The sequence below is a fragment of the Rhagoletis zephyria genome, unplaced genomic scaffold (genome assembly GCF_001687245.7).
Source record: "Rhagoletis zephyria isolate East Lansing unplaced genomic scaffold, Rhagoletis_zephyria_1.1 Rzeph_scaffold_00023, whole genome shotgun sequence".
NCBI classification, from domain to species: Eukaryota; Metazoa; Arthropoda; class Insecta; order Diptera; family Tephritidae; genus Rhagoletis; species Rhagoletis zephyria.
In genome coordinates, this window is record NW_016157107.1 from 305,784 (window position 1) to 321,435 (window position 15,652).

Sequence of the window (15,652 nt, forward strand, 5' to 3'; positions counted from 1 at the left end):
ACGGTGAAGCAAATGAGAGACGCAATCGAAGATTACTTTGTAAACCGTGGAGGATTATACGAAACTAAAAATGAACAATTTGTGAAACGAGACGAACAAAAGGCCAAAGTGGGCGAAGCAGCTAAGCAGCGTGAATCTACGAGAGGCCAACTTAAGTGCTATAACTGCAACGAAGCCGGTCACTACTCCAATAAGTGTCCATTACCGCAGAAACGTCAACGATGTACAACATGCAACAAGGTTCACCCAAACGATGGAAATTGTGACAAAGCCGCAAATTTACGACGACTTGGCGTTACAAATTGTGACGAGTGCTTCAACAAAACGATTTATATACAGTCAAAACCGTATATTGCTCTCGTCGATACTGAAAGCCAATGCAGTATCATTCGCGAATCTGTAGCCGAACGAATCAAGGCTGAAAGGCGCAAGTGCTGTGTGAAAATAAAAGGCATTTGTGGAGGCGTACGCATACTCAACGAAGCTATCATCGTAGATATCATCATCGACGAAGCTGTCATCACGGCACAAGTTTACATTGCCGACGATAACCTAGTGCAACAAGACGTTTTGTTAGGCCAAGATGTAATCGTTAATGCCAACGTAACGATGAAAATCGACAGTGGTCGCACCATCTTCGAAAACAAACAATTAATACAACAGCCGGTAATATCTAATTGCAAATTTTCTAAACTTTTATCTAATTTCAGCAACGAAGCTGAACGGGTAAAGACGCAGGGTCTTTTAGAGAACTTTGCCGANTCGACAGTGGTCGCACCATATTCGAAAACAAACAATTAATACAACAGCCGGTAATATCTAATTGCAAATTTTCTAAACTTTTATCTAATTTCAGCAACGAAGCTGAACGGGTAAAGACGCAGGGTCTTTTAGAGAACTTTACCGACGTTTTCTCTACTGGACTAGACGGTATTGGTAAAACGGACGTGGTCGAAGCTAGCATCGAACTTGAGAGTAGCCAAACAGTAGCTCAAGTACCGTATCGCATTCCAGAGACGAAACGTAGTATTGTTAACAGCATGATCGACGAGCTGTTGCAGCATGACATCGTCACCAAATCTACGTCAGAATATGCGAGCCCCGTCGTACTAATTAAAAAACAAAGCGGAGGTGATCGACTATGCATCGATTACCGGCGCCTCAACAAGCTAATGAAGAAGGAAAATTTTCCTGTTCCAAACATCGAGGAACGATTACACGAAGCAAAACGATTTAAATTCTTCTCTTCCCTGGATTTAAACAGTGGCTATTACCAGATAGCAATGGCACCCGAAAGCCGAAAGTTCACCGCTTTCATTACCACCAATGGGCTCTACGAGTTCAAACGCATGCCGTTTGGACTGAAGAACGCGCCAGCAATTTTCAATCGACTTATGGCAGAACTCCAAAAACGAGTAGAGAAAGGCGACATGCTCCACTACATGGATGATATTTTAATCGGCAGCAACTCTTTCGATGATATGTATGCAAAACTCTCGCGCATACTTCAAGTACTACGGACATGTGGACTCACATTAAATATCAACAAGTGTGAGCTATACAAGCAGACGATAATATTTTTGGGACATCAACTACATCCTGCCGGCATCAGCCCCGGCGAAATAAAAAGTAACGCTATTGCTCGTTTTCGGCAACCTAGAAGTGTCACCGAGGTACGCAAGTTTTTAGACCTCAGTGGGTATTTCCGGAAGCTCGTCGCCGGATATTCAATAATTTCCGAGCCGCTACGCAATCTGTTACGCAAAAACGTCAAGTTCAAGTGGGGGCAACCACAAGAATCAGCATTCAACGATCTCAAACGTTCGCTAACGTCGAAGCCGACAATGGTAAGCTACCGCATAGAAGCCGAACACGAGCTGCACACGGACGCCAGCTCTGTAGGCCTCGCTAGTGTGCTAATGCAATTGGAGAACGGTCAGCTCCAGCCGATAGCATATTTTAGTCGCTCTACTACGGACAACGAAAAACGGTTTCACAGCTATGAGCTTGAAGCTCTGGCAGTCGTAGAATCGTTGGAGAGATTCAAATACTACGTCTACGGTAAGACAAGACGATTAAAGTGATTACCGATTGCAGCGCTTTAAAAACGACGATGGAAAAACGAGAGCTGATACCACGCATCGCCCGATGGTGGTTGAGGATTCAAGAGTTCGACATCGAGATTACACACCGAGCAGGTTCCCGAATGGCACATGTTGACGCGTTAAGCCGCGCCCCCTACGAAGATGCACACGAACTCGATACTGCCGATCTTAAAATCTCCATGACGATTATCGATGAAGCCGACTGGTTGTTCAGCATCCAATTACAGGATACCAACGTCAAACGGATTGTCAACGAGATGCGAACCGGAAAGAAATCAGAGTACACTGATTACGTCATCGAACTAGGACGCCTGTACCGTAAATGCAACCACAAACTACTATGGGTTGTTCCAAAACAGCTTAGACAACATGTACTCCAAGAGTGTCACGATAGGGCAGGTCACATGAGCGTCGATAAAACTATTGACCGAATCCTTAATTTGTTTTGGTTTCCGCGCATGAGGAACTACGTCAAGAGCTATATTCAATCGTGCATCGGATGTGTTTTAAATAAATCGCCTGGTGGTCGACGAGAAGGTCAGTACCACTACGACCACACTAAGCCGATTCCATTCGCAACTATTCATATGGATCATCTGGGACCATTTCCGAGAAGCTCCAAAGGACACGAACACATACTCGTGATCGTCGACTCATTCACGAAATTTACCATCATCCGCGCAGTGAAAAGCACTGCCACCAAATATGTTATACAGACGTTACAAGAAGTAACAAGCTACGTGGGAATGCCTGGGCGTATTATCTCCGACCGAGGAACTGCTTTTACTTCGAAAGTTTTCCAGACATTTTGTAGAGACAACAACGTGAAACATGTTCTTAATGCAGTCCGAACACCACGTGCAAATGGCCATGCCGAGCGCACAAACCGCGTCATCTTGTCTATGTTGTTACCATCTACTGATAACGAAAGACGATGGGACGACAAGTTACGCCAGGTGCAATGGCGCATCAATACGATGACCAACAAGACAACTGGATGTACTCCATGCCAGCTTCTGTATGGATACACACCACGCGACATATTGCAAAACCAGCTCATCCAAACGCTTCAGGATGATCAAGCTGACACATTAACCGACACCGACTTACAACAACTAAGGGCTACAGCCGCTACCCGAATCGATGATGTAAGAGCGCAAGCTAAACGACGATACGATGCTCGACATGCTAGTCCAAAGATCTACAAGCAAGGTGACCTTGTACTAACAACGAACGAGCCGACAAGTACAGGTACCTCGCGGAAATTAGAACCCCGTTACAAAGGACCATTCGCGAGGTCCTTCCAAACGACCGGTATGTGATCGAAGATTTACCACATGCCCAGCGAACACAACGCCATTACACATCAGTATTCGCATCAGATCAGCTAAAACTTTGGTGTACATTACCACCTGATGATTTCGACGACGATGACCCTATGGGCGACACTTCGGGCGAGGGCGCTCCGAAAGGTCAGGAAAGCCGACTGTAAGCGATGGCAACCCAGACACCGCTGTCAGAACCCAACGAGTGGGTAGACAGACTCGGGCAGAAACAAACGTGCCGCGGTAGCAAGAACATCGTGAAATACTTTTATACTTTCAATCTATATTTTCATAATCATACTCTGTCATTCCTAATTTAAATAAATATCAATTCATTTGCTGTAAAATTGAGTATCCACCCTCTGGATAGAAGACAGCAGCGGTACCGCTGCTATATGGGTACCTCCCGGAAGCAGCATGCACATCTCGGAAAAGGGATATGGACACGGCTACGTCTGGGCCAGACACAACCATATAAAAATAATAAGCTGCTACCTGACACCAAGCGACAGCATACAAGACTTCCAAGATAAACTCGACGACATCGAAGATACGGCCATGAACTTGGAAGGACCCTTTCTGATGGCAGGAGACCTAAACTCAAGAGCCACGGAGTGGGGAATGCCAAACACGGACTCCAGAGGCAAACGCGTGCTAGAAATGTCAGCCCGACTCGGACTTATAGTGCTCAATACTGGCGCAGCAACAACCTTCCGAAGACCAGGATGCGAGGAAACCACGCCAGACATTACATTAGCATCAGAAGGCATAGCAGGCACCATAAAGGAATGGAAAGTATTGGAAGACTACACTGGTAGCGATCACCAATATATCTCCTTTATAATAGACTCCACAAACGATGGTTTACGAACGAAGATGCAATGTAGCACTCGCAAATGGAATGTCTCGAAATTAAATAGGAAAGCACTACTATCTGAACTAGATGCGCATGGCTCAGAAGATTCATCTTACAAGAACGCAATGGAAACAGTAGAGATTACAATGAAAATGATCTCCAGCGCCTGTAACAAAGCGATGCCAAAAACCGGAAGCAATCGCCACAAAAGACCTGCATATTGGTGGACGGAAAACATAGCTCAACTCAGACGAACGTGCCTCCACCTGAGGCGTACTTACACCAGGGCCAGGCGTAGGAGCGCTGCAATCGAAGAGGCACAACTATACCAGGCTGCCAGAAAAGAACTCAAACGAGCAATCGAGGCCAGCAAGCACAGAAAGTGGGAAGAACTGCGTGAAGATATAAACAGAAATCCCTGGGGTCTCGGATATAAGGTGGTAATGAAAAAACTTGGGGCCATGGCAAAACCACCAGAGCTTAGCGCTCAAAAAATGGACCATATAGTAAGTGAACTCTTTCCCACGCATGACGCGTTAACCAAAGAAGCTGAGCCTATCATCGTTCCTCAAGAAGCACCACTATTCAACGCAGAAGAGCTCAAGGCTGCCACAAATATAATAAAGGCCAAGAAAGCTCCAGGCCCAGACGGCATTCCAGGAGAAGTTCTAAAAATAATCGCCGCAGAACGCCCTCATGTGCTTCTAAACATGTACAATGCCTGCCTCAAGAACGGAATATTCCCAGAAATTTGGAAAAGGCAGCAGCTCGTCTTAATCAGCAAAGGAAAGGGAAACCTTGACTCACCATCAGCGTATCGACCACTATGTATGCTGGACACAGCTGGAAAACTCTTAGAAAGGCTGCTAAAACCTAGAATAGAAGCGGCTATCGCCAGCGGCGGCGGACTTTCCTCAAGACAGTACGGGTTCAGGCCCGGGAGATCTACAATTGGAGCTATAAAACATGTAACAACAACAGTGGAAGCCGCATACCAACACAAAAAGCTAGTCCTGCTTGCAACCTTAGACGTTCGCAACGCCTTCAACACCGCAAAATGGGAAAATATGATACACGCACTAGAAGAAGTCTACAACATACCCACGTACCTTAGACTCATGGTTAGAAGCTATCTAGAAGGCCGGGAGTTATTATACCATACCACCGATGGACCCCGGCAAATGACGATCACGTCGGGCGCAGCACAAGGCTCCATTCTTGGGCCAGACCTATGGAACATCAGCTACGATGGAATATTAAACCTTGAGATGCCTGATGACACATACTTAGTAGGCTACGCTGACGACATTGCCGCAGTGATCACCGCACGAGACACCGAAGATGCTCGCCGCAAATTAAATCAGACTATGATAAGAACACAGGCATGGCTCGACTCACACGGTCTTAAACTTGCAGCAGAGAAAACCGAGCTAATACTCCTAACTAAGAAGCATATTCCCTTAGAAGTGAGCATGAAACTGACCGGCATTACATTAAAGACACAAAGAGTAATAAAGTACTTAGGTGTAAGGCTAGACCCCAGGCTAACGTATTGGGCACAAATGCAGCACGCAGCCGCAAAAGCAGCAAAGGCAACGGCTTATCTAAGCAGATTAATGGCCAATATTGGTGGACCGACCCAAAGTAAAAGAAAACTTCTAATGTCCACAACCTTGAATATTTTGCTATGCGGAGCGGAGATCTGGGCTGACACCCTACAGAAAAATAACCGTTGCAAGATACTCTCCAGAGCCCATCGCACTGCAGCTTTAAGAGTAGCCTCTGCGTACCGTACAGTGTCCGGCGAGGCAATACTCGTGATAAGCGGAACGGTTCCCATTGATCTACTAGCAGCCGAGCGCAAGAAAATGTGGGAGCTTAAGGCGCAAACGAAACCAAGTGACATCGAAAGGGAAAGAGTAAGAAACGAGACACTAAGACTATGGCAAGATAGGTGGCAAAACGAAAGCCGCGGCCGATGGACGGCCAGGCTAATAAAAGACCTAAAACTTTGGACACAAAGAGAACATGGCGAAGTAAACTTTTACGTTACACAAATGCTGTCTGGGCATGGTTACTTTCGCAAATACTTGTATAGAATAGGAAAAGCCGAAGAGCCGTCATGCATATACAGCGACGCAGAAGAAGACGATGCCGAGCACACTTTCTTCGGATGCAAAAGATGGGAAGCCGAGCCCAATAATCTGCAAGACCTGGTAGGACCAATTAACCCAGATAACGTTATCCAAGCCATGCTACATAGCGAAACTAACTGGAAGAACATAGCTAAATATGCAGAATACCTACTTAGAGTCAAGAAGCGGGACCTGGACGCAGGTGCACCGAGGTAACTTTAGTTAATGAGAAATATGGAACGCCACCCTGAAGCAATGCGATTAGTGGTCCCAGGGTGGGCGACGGTTCCAATTCGGGGGGAGTGTTTTACCATATACCATACATACCATTGTTGTGACGACAGCTTTGATGATGCAATGGCATTTTCGACCCCCCTGCCCGCGAAAAAAAAAAAAAAAAAAAAACGTATCCACCCTCATCGTTCTCACATTTATATTTCTGTTTTTGTCATATATTGAGCTATTCAATCTTGATAGCATACTGTTTGAACGTGTTGCAGCAGAAACTATTAGTCTTCATATAACACTTTGTTTGAATTATTGAATTAAGGCTTTCCAACCTCATCCTATTTCGAATCTTAGTTTTTGTTGAATTCATTACGGAAAAAACGCGCTCAACAAAAGCATGTGAGTGCGGCAAGGATAATAATATGAAGGCTACTTCACTTATATTTCCAGACATTTTATTGCCTGTTGCGGTTTTCACTCCGTAAGCAATTATTCAAAATTCTTCAGAGTCGGATGGAATGGTTCTGAAAAAAGTTATTCCATGGGAAAGTTAAAAGATTAAAATATTCAGTTGATGCTGCTTTGCTTTTCTTTCCTTCAAAGTCAAATTGTGAATTGGCTGGTCCCTGAAACTCGCTCTCTTGTGATTCACACACGTTTCTGGTGCCAAAATCAAAGCCTCTTTAAAAGTATTTAATTGACCAGGTAATCGTTTTAAAATCGTTTCTTGGATAAGGGTGATTAAACATTTTTGACAGTCATTTAATATGCTTTTTAAGTCAAGTTTATCACGCAGTTCATTAGCCTCTTCTGTAAAATTATCGTGGAAAACTAAGTTGTGTATAGTTTTTTAATTGGAAAAAGTGTATTTGAAGGGGAAAAATCGCCAAAAATGGCCAATGGCGATTTCCTAAATTTTTACGCGCAAATACCCAAGAAAAATACCCAAATTGGTGCGAAATCGCCAAATCTGGACACTCTGATGACAATACAAATTTCGTTTTATTTATTTAGTCACAGCTATAACGTCGTCGCGTGCACATGTGTCGCTAATCCCTTTAGTGCTGACCCCATGCGACTACTAACGTAAGATTTTTTGGCTGACTTAAGTTTAGGTTAACGATAATAGAGTACTTTAATATTTTTGATAATACAAATATTTTTTTTGTTTCTAAAGCTCTTTTTTGAAGACTTTTGTTGGGGTCACTCGGGACCCCATGCGACTAATTGTGTAATTTTCTTTATGCGCCCAATTAAGGGTTAAAGGACATATCGTTTGGTAACAGAAACATTCCTTTTAGAAATAAGTATTATTAAACCAAATTTTCAAATTACAGAAATACATACAGCATATTTTTAAAATTAACCAAATAATATTATACAACTACATTTACATATCTTTATTATATAGTATGTAGTCGTATGGACTGCCCTAATTAACATATTTATCTTTACTTCAATATTTAATAGTGGGAGAATTCCAATGAAACACAGGTGACGTTGAAAAATGTTGACTTTGATTTGTCTGGACAATTTTTCTGCGAGGTTTCAACGGACGCACCTATTTATACAAAGGCGTCTGTCGATGAACTGCTATCAGTATTTTGTAAGTTTAAAAATTGCAAATACCTATGTAAATCTATATATACATGTATACTATATATATACACACTACTACTACTACTACTTGATTAATAACTAATATGGCTTCTGTCAAATTTTAGTGCCACAAACTGGTCCACCCATAATAAAGTTCCGAAAACGAATGCCGTTTGTCATAGGGGAAAAATTATTTGCTTTATGCAATACGACTCGCGCCTTTCCCGCACCGCACATCACTTGGCTCATCAATGGCAAGAAGGTAAGTCAAATGTTTTCCAATAAACTAGTGAACCCGCATGGTGTTAAAACGCTCATAATCTTATCTCAAAAACCTAGAAACTATACAAAATGTTAGTCAGAGTGAATCCGTGAAGCCGTTTTTGAGCGAAGAGACGCCTCGCATGGTATCGGTTTTTAGTGTCATCAAATTTCAAAATTAAAAAGTTCCAACTTCAAAAAAAGTAAAATTTATCACACATCTTCAGGTCTTTAATTCGACCTCTCATATTGCTTAGTTGGATCAGTATGACTTTTCGAAAAGTTGGCAAGCCTAACCCAATATATTTTCAAACTAATTCTTTCATATATCCCTTCCGGTTATCACTCATATTATATTATTTCATAAAGCTTGTGTATCTATCACTTAACTAACTTTGACTATTAAACAGGTGGAAATCCATTTCAAAAGAACTTTCAAACTAAAATCTTCTTAATGCTTTTTCATCTGACACGCGAATTTCGATACATATTTCAATTACCTAATTGCCTTAATTTATGTTGTTGGCTTTTTGAAACAGTAGGGAAGCCTCTTAAATATTTTTGAGACACAAAGCATTTTTAAACACATTTCCAGGGAGACCTACCTTTTAATAATTCTTCCAACTTATTACATTAACACATTTTTTCTTTTTCATGTAGCAAGGGGTCATTGCGGATTCCGGTAGAATACCAATCCAGTAAAAATTTTTGTTGGGAATAATATTTGCTTAAGGCGACAAACCTAAAGCTAACAAAATGTAGATTTTATTGCCGATTTCAGCAGAACATCCCTTAGTTAACAATATTTCTTAAGCAATTTTGTTTTATTTAGAATAGAAGATCCTTCTAGAAATGGCTATGTAAATTCTAGGACCAAAGCTAAAAAATTTTGATTTTATTATGGGTTGCGGCAAAATATCTATTCACTCACAACGTTTGTTCCGCAATTATTTTTGTAAGAGAAAAAAGTGTTATTTTTAAGTTCTTGCAAATGCGTTATCAAAGAATATTTTTTTCAAGCAACAGTGCAGTGTATACAGTGTATGTCGTTAAGGGATAACCGACCAAGCACTTCAAATGGTTACTATCGCATTTCACTGTACGTTCGAATATAACTAGCTTTTGAAGAACATCAACAATATTGCCACAGCTTAAGTAATGTCGAAAATATGAGCCTAACATTTTCGAAAGTAACCTACATACATTTTATAGCAGTGCGTAAAGCTCTCTTTAGTAAGGCCATGCTGCTTTTTTAAGTTGATATCCTGACTTATGTGATATCTATATGTATAAAGGATTTTATAATAAAGGTGTTCGTTGTATCGAGAAATTCTATTATACTTACGGTGACCATAAATATATTTTGAAAATGCAGGACAATTTTTAAAAAAATTTACCAACATATAATTGCGTCGTATAAAAATAACAAAAATATACTACATATATACATTCCTCGTCATTTGAATAGCGTACCCTTTTTTTGATTTTTTACCATATAAAGTATGCTTGACAAAATTTTTATATGGAAGAAAATACGCAGCACCGTCAACAAAAAAAATTGTCGCCCCTATGTTTATTTTTTTTTTTAATTTTCAAAAATTTTTTAAATGGGATGTAGAGGTAGAATATGATATATTTTTATAAAAAGTTAATGAATATTAAACAAACAAAAGGAAAACAGTACCTACTAAGTATTAAAAGGATGCGCTATTCAAATAACGAAGATGGTATATTTCTTAATTATTAATCCAATTTTAAACTTTAAACATAAATCGCATTTGCTTCATTGGTATTAATCTTTTATAAATGAATATTTACAAAATTATAATAAGGCATATTACATATTACTTTACACGAAATATGAACCTCTGTAAAGCAAATTTTTTTAGGCAAACTTTGGGTCGTTGAACACGAAAAATACCCATGGTTTCAAAGAAGTGTTTTCGAGATTTGTTCGAAAAACGTATTTTTTGTACTTTTTGAGTTATTCCTCAATATCTCATGAAACGGCCAACAGTTCGAAAGGTATTCATGGGCTCTTTGCAAAAATATATATTTTTTGTGCAGATTGTGTTCCGTAACATCTACATTTTTCATCGGATTTTCATTTACTGTAAAAATAAAATGATTGAAATTTCAATTTTTCGTTTTTGGTCGCTTGTGACACTAATAATTTTCATTGAAATCGGCAAAGTAATATATTTTATTTCGCTTATCTTGATTGGATAATTTTTTCATGAGACATTGACGAATAGGTCCGAAATGTACCAAAAACACTTTTTTCGAAAAAATTACGAAAATGCTTGTTTGCAAAGAAAATCGGCTTGGAAAATATTTTTTTTTTTCTTAAGCGATTACCACAAAATTTGTAGAACAGTGTTATCGATATATTTGATGCTGGTCTTCAATTTCTCGTCACCCATTGTCCATAACCGTACAATATGTAGAACGCATTGACTAGTTGAACCTTCAAAACCCACTTACACTGGTTTTATTTCGATTAGGAAAACTTAATTTTAAAATATCGAAGAAAATGCGGGACAAAGGCAGGACACTTGGAAAAAATCAGAACATTTTGGGGGTTTTCTGTTTTGAAAAACTACGCAGGACAGACCTTTAAATAACAGTACGGTCCTGCAAAAAACAGAACGGATGGTCAACGTAATTATACTCCATCTTACCCATAGGGATTTTTACCCTTGATAAAAACATAGTGAGGTAAAACCGTTCCCTAAATTCATCGACCATGATTTTTTTATAGGTTTGCCAGTATTTTAAAATCATATTAAATTGATAGTAAACAAGTAAAAAGTCTAAGTTCGGGCGGAGCCAAACATTAAATGCTCGGCGCTAGTATTCAATATACAAAGTTATTTCACCTTTCCGAAAACTACCGCTACATGGTGTTTTACCCATATTTCACACATCTTTGATACAACGTTCAGTTAGACTTAGTGAGATAAACTTATATAGTTATATGTGGGTGGTATCACGCACATTTTCCAAAATTCCAAAATAATGTTACTTCTTTTCAAGGGATTATTGTTAGTATCAATTTGGAGTAAATTAGCATCCATAAATTTCGAAATATCGAATATAACTTGGTTTTAAACGTTTACAATTCTAAATGTCAAAACACGTCTTTTCTAAACATTTCGAGTTGAATTATTCATAAAAATAATTTTGGTCGCCCAAATCGGCCAAATACCCCTATGTGTAGCGTCGCCCCTCGGCAGGCAATAGCAAACCTCCGAGTGCCATGAAAAACAGCTTCTCATAAAAATACAATCGCCGTTCGGAGTAGGCGTAAGACTGAAGGTCCCTCCCCTTTGTGTGACAACCTCAAGACACACACCACAAATCGGTGGAGAAGCTCGGCCAAATACTAACATATGTGCAAGCGCCAATCTATTATTATTAGCCGTTATCGATTCGCCATCAGTTAGCGAGTGGCGAAACGAACGGACTCAATGTGGTACAAACAAACTCACTATCGTTTATCCGTGCTAGCTAACTTTGTTGTTGCTTTCACATGCAAAATTTTTCATTACGCGACCGGAACTCAAATATAGCAAGCAGCGAAGTGGCGAATCGATGACAGCTATTATTAAACAATTTTTATTAAGCTTGGGGCCGTTTTAATTGAAAATGATCGCATTAATCTTTATATTTTAAGCTTCTTCTCAAAAGTGTACTCTTCGTTATTGCATTTATTTTCGAACGCTTTAATGCACACTTTTTATACTTTATACATATGTATGTAAGTATATCGATATCGTGCTTCATTTAAAGATCATTTTACTGGAATCCTGAAGAGCTTTTAATTGCCTAAATATTTGATTTAATTTGATTTGATTTAAATAAAAAGATTAAATAGACAGGTATGTAATTAAACACTATGATTGTTCGAAAAAACAGCCAAGAAATTTTAAACATTTTGAATATTAAAAAAATCACCAAGCCGTTTTTTGATTCACCGTATTTGTCTGAAGCTCTTTCAAACAATTTTAATTTTTATTGAAATTACTAAAAAAAAACTAAGTTTTTATTAAAATAACTAAAAAAAAGTTATTGGCCCATATTTTCCATATTTGGCAGATTTTTGGAAGTTCAATCGTAGTTAGCAGTAAGCAATACAGAGACTGTATGTATTTAGATAAAAGTCGAAAAAAGACAAATTTTATAAGCAGTACCTAAATAATGGGAGCTGAAAAAAGGGCGGACAAGACTACAGAATCTGCCACTGTATAAAGGTGAACGTTTCCATCACGTTTACCGACCTTTAGCCATTCTTCGAAAAATTCTAAACTTGTGATATATATAAAAAATAAAAACAAGTAGTTGTACTCTAGTGTGCTGTAAAAATGTAAATGTAAAAATGTCTTTAAACGGAAAAGACGCAGCTAAAGAGGAATCACACGATTCGCACATTTTGGCAGTCACAGAGTGGCGTTGTCTAGAAATTTGTATCGAGAATGAGTTCAGCTCAATGAAAAAACTCCACTCTATAACTGTCAAAATGTACAAATGTACCAATCATGTAATCCCTGCTTAAGATATAGACATGTTACTTTCAGTCCTAGAAAAGTTTGAAAAAATAAAAAAATATATAAAATTTTTCAAATTTCGAAACAGTACAGTAAATGTGATAAATATCACTATAAATGTGATTCGTTATTCAAAGTTGACAGAAAATCACACACCTCCAAAATGACAAGTTTTTCAAAAAGTATATAAAATGTACCAAAGTCTTGTTGGTTTCAGTTAGATTATAAATATATTTCTGATCACTGCGACACCCTACAGTAGAATGTAGACCATAAAAAAAATCAGTCAGAGTGTTGAGGATATCCTTTATGTTACTAAGTTACCAATTTCCGGAAATCCTTGTATGAATTTTGTTGTCCACCTAACTTGTTCCACACGCCACACTCTGGAACGGTCGAATACCCATTCTAAATCAAAAGTGCTAAATTTTTATGAAGTTTTGTTGATGTTTTTAATTTTTGTACAAAGTTTAAAAATTTGATTGATATGAACTATACTTTCATTAAGGAACAATTAAAATTAAATAATAAAAAACTAATTAGTCAATACGTGTTTTTATGTGGGTGTCGTATAGTTATAATAAGCACTTAATGTGTCCTTATTTGTGTTGGGGAAATTGACTTTCGATGCATCATATAATTAAGCAAAAGTTCAAATTATAAAAGTATTAAAATTTTATTAAATAGCTTTAAATTCGTCGTAAGTCCCGTGAAATACTTGACCGAAATTAGACTACCGAAAAGTGAGGTTACGTTATTATCAGCACCTTGTTATTATTACACCATGACTGTACCAATTGATGTATTAAAAATCTATTTTCAGGTTGATGATAAATATGTGCGAACACATCACGCTTATTCAATGACCAACAAAAGCCATAGACGTACGCAACAGCAACATCAAATACAGCAACAATTATTGCAACAGCAGTACTATCAACAACAATTTCACAGCCAATATCAGCCTCAATATCAAATACCACATTTTAATGACCGCTATGACAAGAGTTTGCGTTGGAGCGGCGGACGACCAGGTGGGTTTCAAATATATGTGTGCATATGTATGTATGCGGGTATATAGTATATAAGGATAGGCACTGTATAGCAATATGGAAAGCCTTGCATTAGCTTTTAATGTCCATCAGGTTTTCTACAAAGCTGACGTAAAAATTCCAAGCTATGTTTAGAACTTTTCCTTGTGTTCGCTTATTTCAACCCAGTAACCCATAATCTAAAATATGTATTAAAACTAATATCGCCCAGGGGCCTATTTCATAAAAGTGACAGGCAACTGTGTAAATTTTCGAAAAACGACAGTGATAATACGGAATATTGTCGACAATTGTGCTGACAACTTCATTCAGACAAAATTGTCGCGACAATATCGACAAAAGCAAATAGATCCGGATTAACGGCGCCCCTTGGCAGACCGGCAGTAATACGCATTTACGCGCCGCGAGGTCGTAAGTCCGAATCCGACGGCCAGTAAGTAGAATATTAATTTTTTTATTAATTCAGTTATCTATATTCTATACTAATTATATAAAGAGAAGTCCCTTTTTTTTGTAACAGGTAATCTCGCGAACGGCTGGTCCGATTTTCATGAAATTTTGTACACAAATAGCTTTCGGTAACCACCATGTTTTAGGCTAAAAAATTCGAAAAAATCTTATTATAGTCCGATTTGCTTAAAATTTAGTACGTAAGTAGCTTTTTAGCATATATTAGCATATATGACCCATTTTTTTTGATTTCGTATATCTCCATACCAATTTCCAAAACTCTACCATGCACACTTTCAGAGATATGTAGCAAGAGAAATTCGGTTTGTATGGGAAGTGCCACGCCCCCTTTACATATAGATTTTTTTCAGCCTAAAACCATCCTTGGGACACGTGCGGCAGGTAGCAGTTTCAAAAAAATCGGTTCAGCCGCTCTCGAGCCTTGCGAAAACTAACAAACGGCTTTCTAAATATAAATTAGTTGAGATATATTCTATATTATAATTATATTTTGACAGTATCCGTTGTTTCTGATTGGCGCAAAAAAATCTTGCCTAGTGACGAATTCGCCCTTTGATATGGTCGTTACTTAAAGCTATTTATATTCGAAATTGCATGAAAATTGGAAAACAGGATCTATAAGCTTATCCAGGCAAAAAGCTACCTAAGTACCGAAGTTTAAGCAAATGGGACCATAAATACGATTTCTTCGAACAGATCGGTCCCTGGTCCACTTCTCGAAAAAAATGGATCATTTATGCTAATATATGCTAAAAAGCCACCTACGTACCGAATTTTAAGCAAATCGCACCGTAAATACGATTTTTTCGAATAGATCAGTCCCTGGTCCACTTCTCGGAGAAATGGACCATATATCCTAATATATGCTAAAAAACTACTTACGTACCGAATTTTACGCAAATCGGACCATAAATGCGATTTTTTGGAATAGATCGGTCCCTGGTCCACTTCTCGGAAAAAATTTATCACATGTGCTAATACATGCTAAAAAGCTATCTGCGCACCGAATTTTAAGCAAATCGGACCGTAAATTCGATTTTTTCGAATAGATCGGTCCCTGGACCACTTCCCGG

The 15,652-nt window shown here is 38.7% G+C and overlaps 1 protein-coding gene across 5 annotated transcripts in view; it reads left to right on the top strand.

Annotated features, from left to right (window-relative positions):
• beat-VII (Immunoglobulin domain-containing protein beaten path VII) overlaps positions 1–15,652 on the top strand; it is a 501,410-nt gene that overhangs the window by 265,929 nt on the left and 219,829 nt on the right. For all 5 annotated transcript variants that reach the window (XM_017615650.1, XM_017615668.1, XM_017615640.1 and 2 more), the window contains 3 exons: positions 8,120–8,255; positions 8,374–8,510; positions 13,880–14,090. In XM_017615650.1, coding sequence (XP_017471139.1) covers positions 8,120–8,255; positions 8,374–8,510; positions 13,880–14,090 — 484 coding nt within the window. The remainder of the gene's footprint in view (positions 1–8,119; positions 8,256–8,373; positions 8,511–13,879; positions 14,091–15,652) is intronic.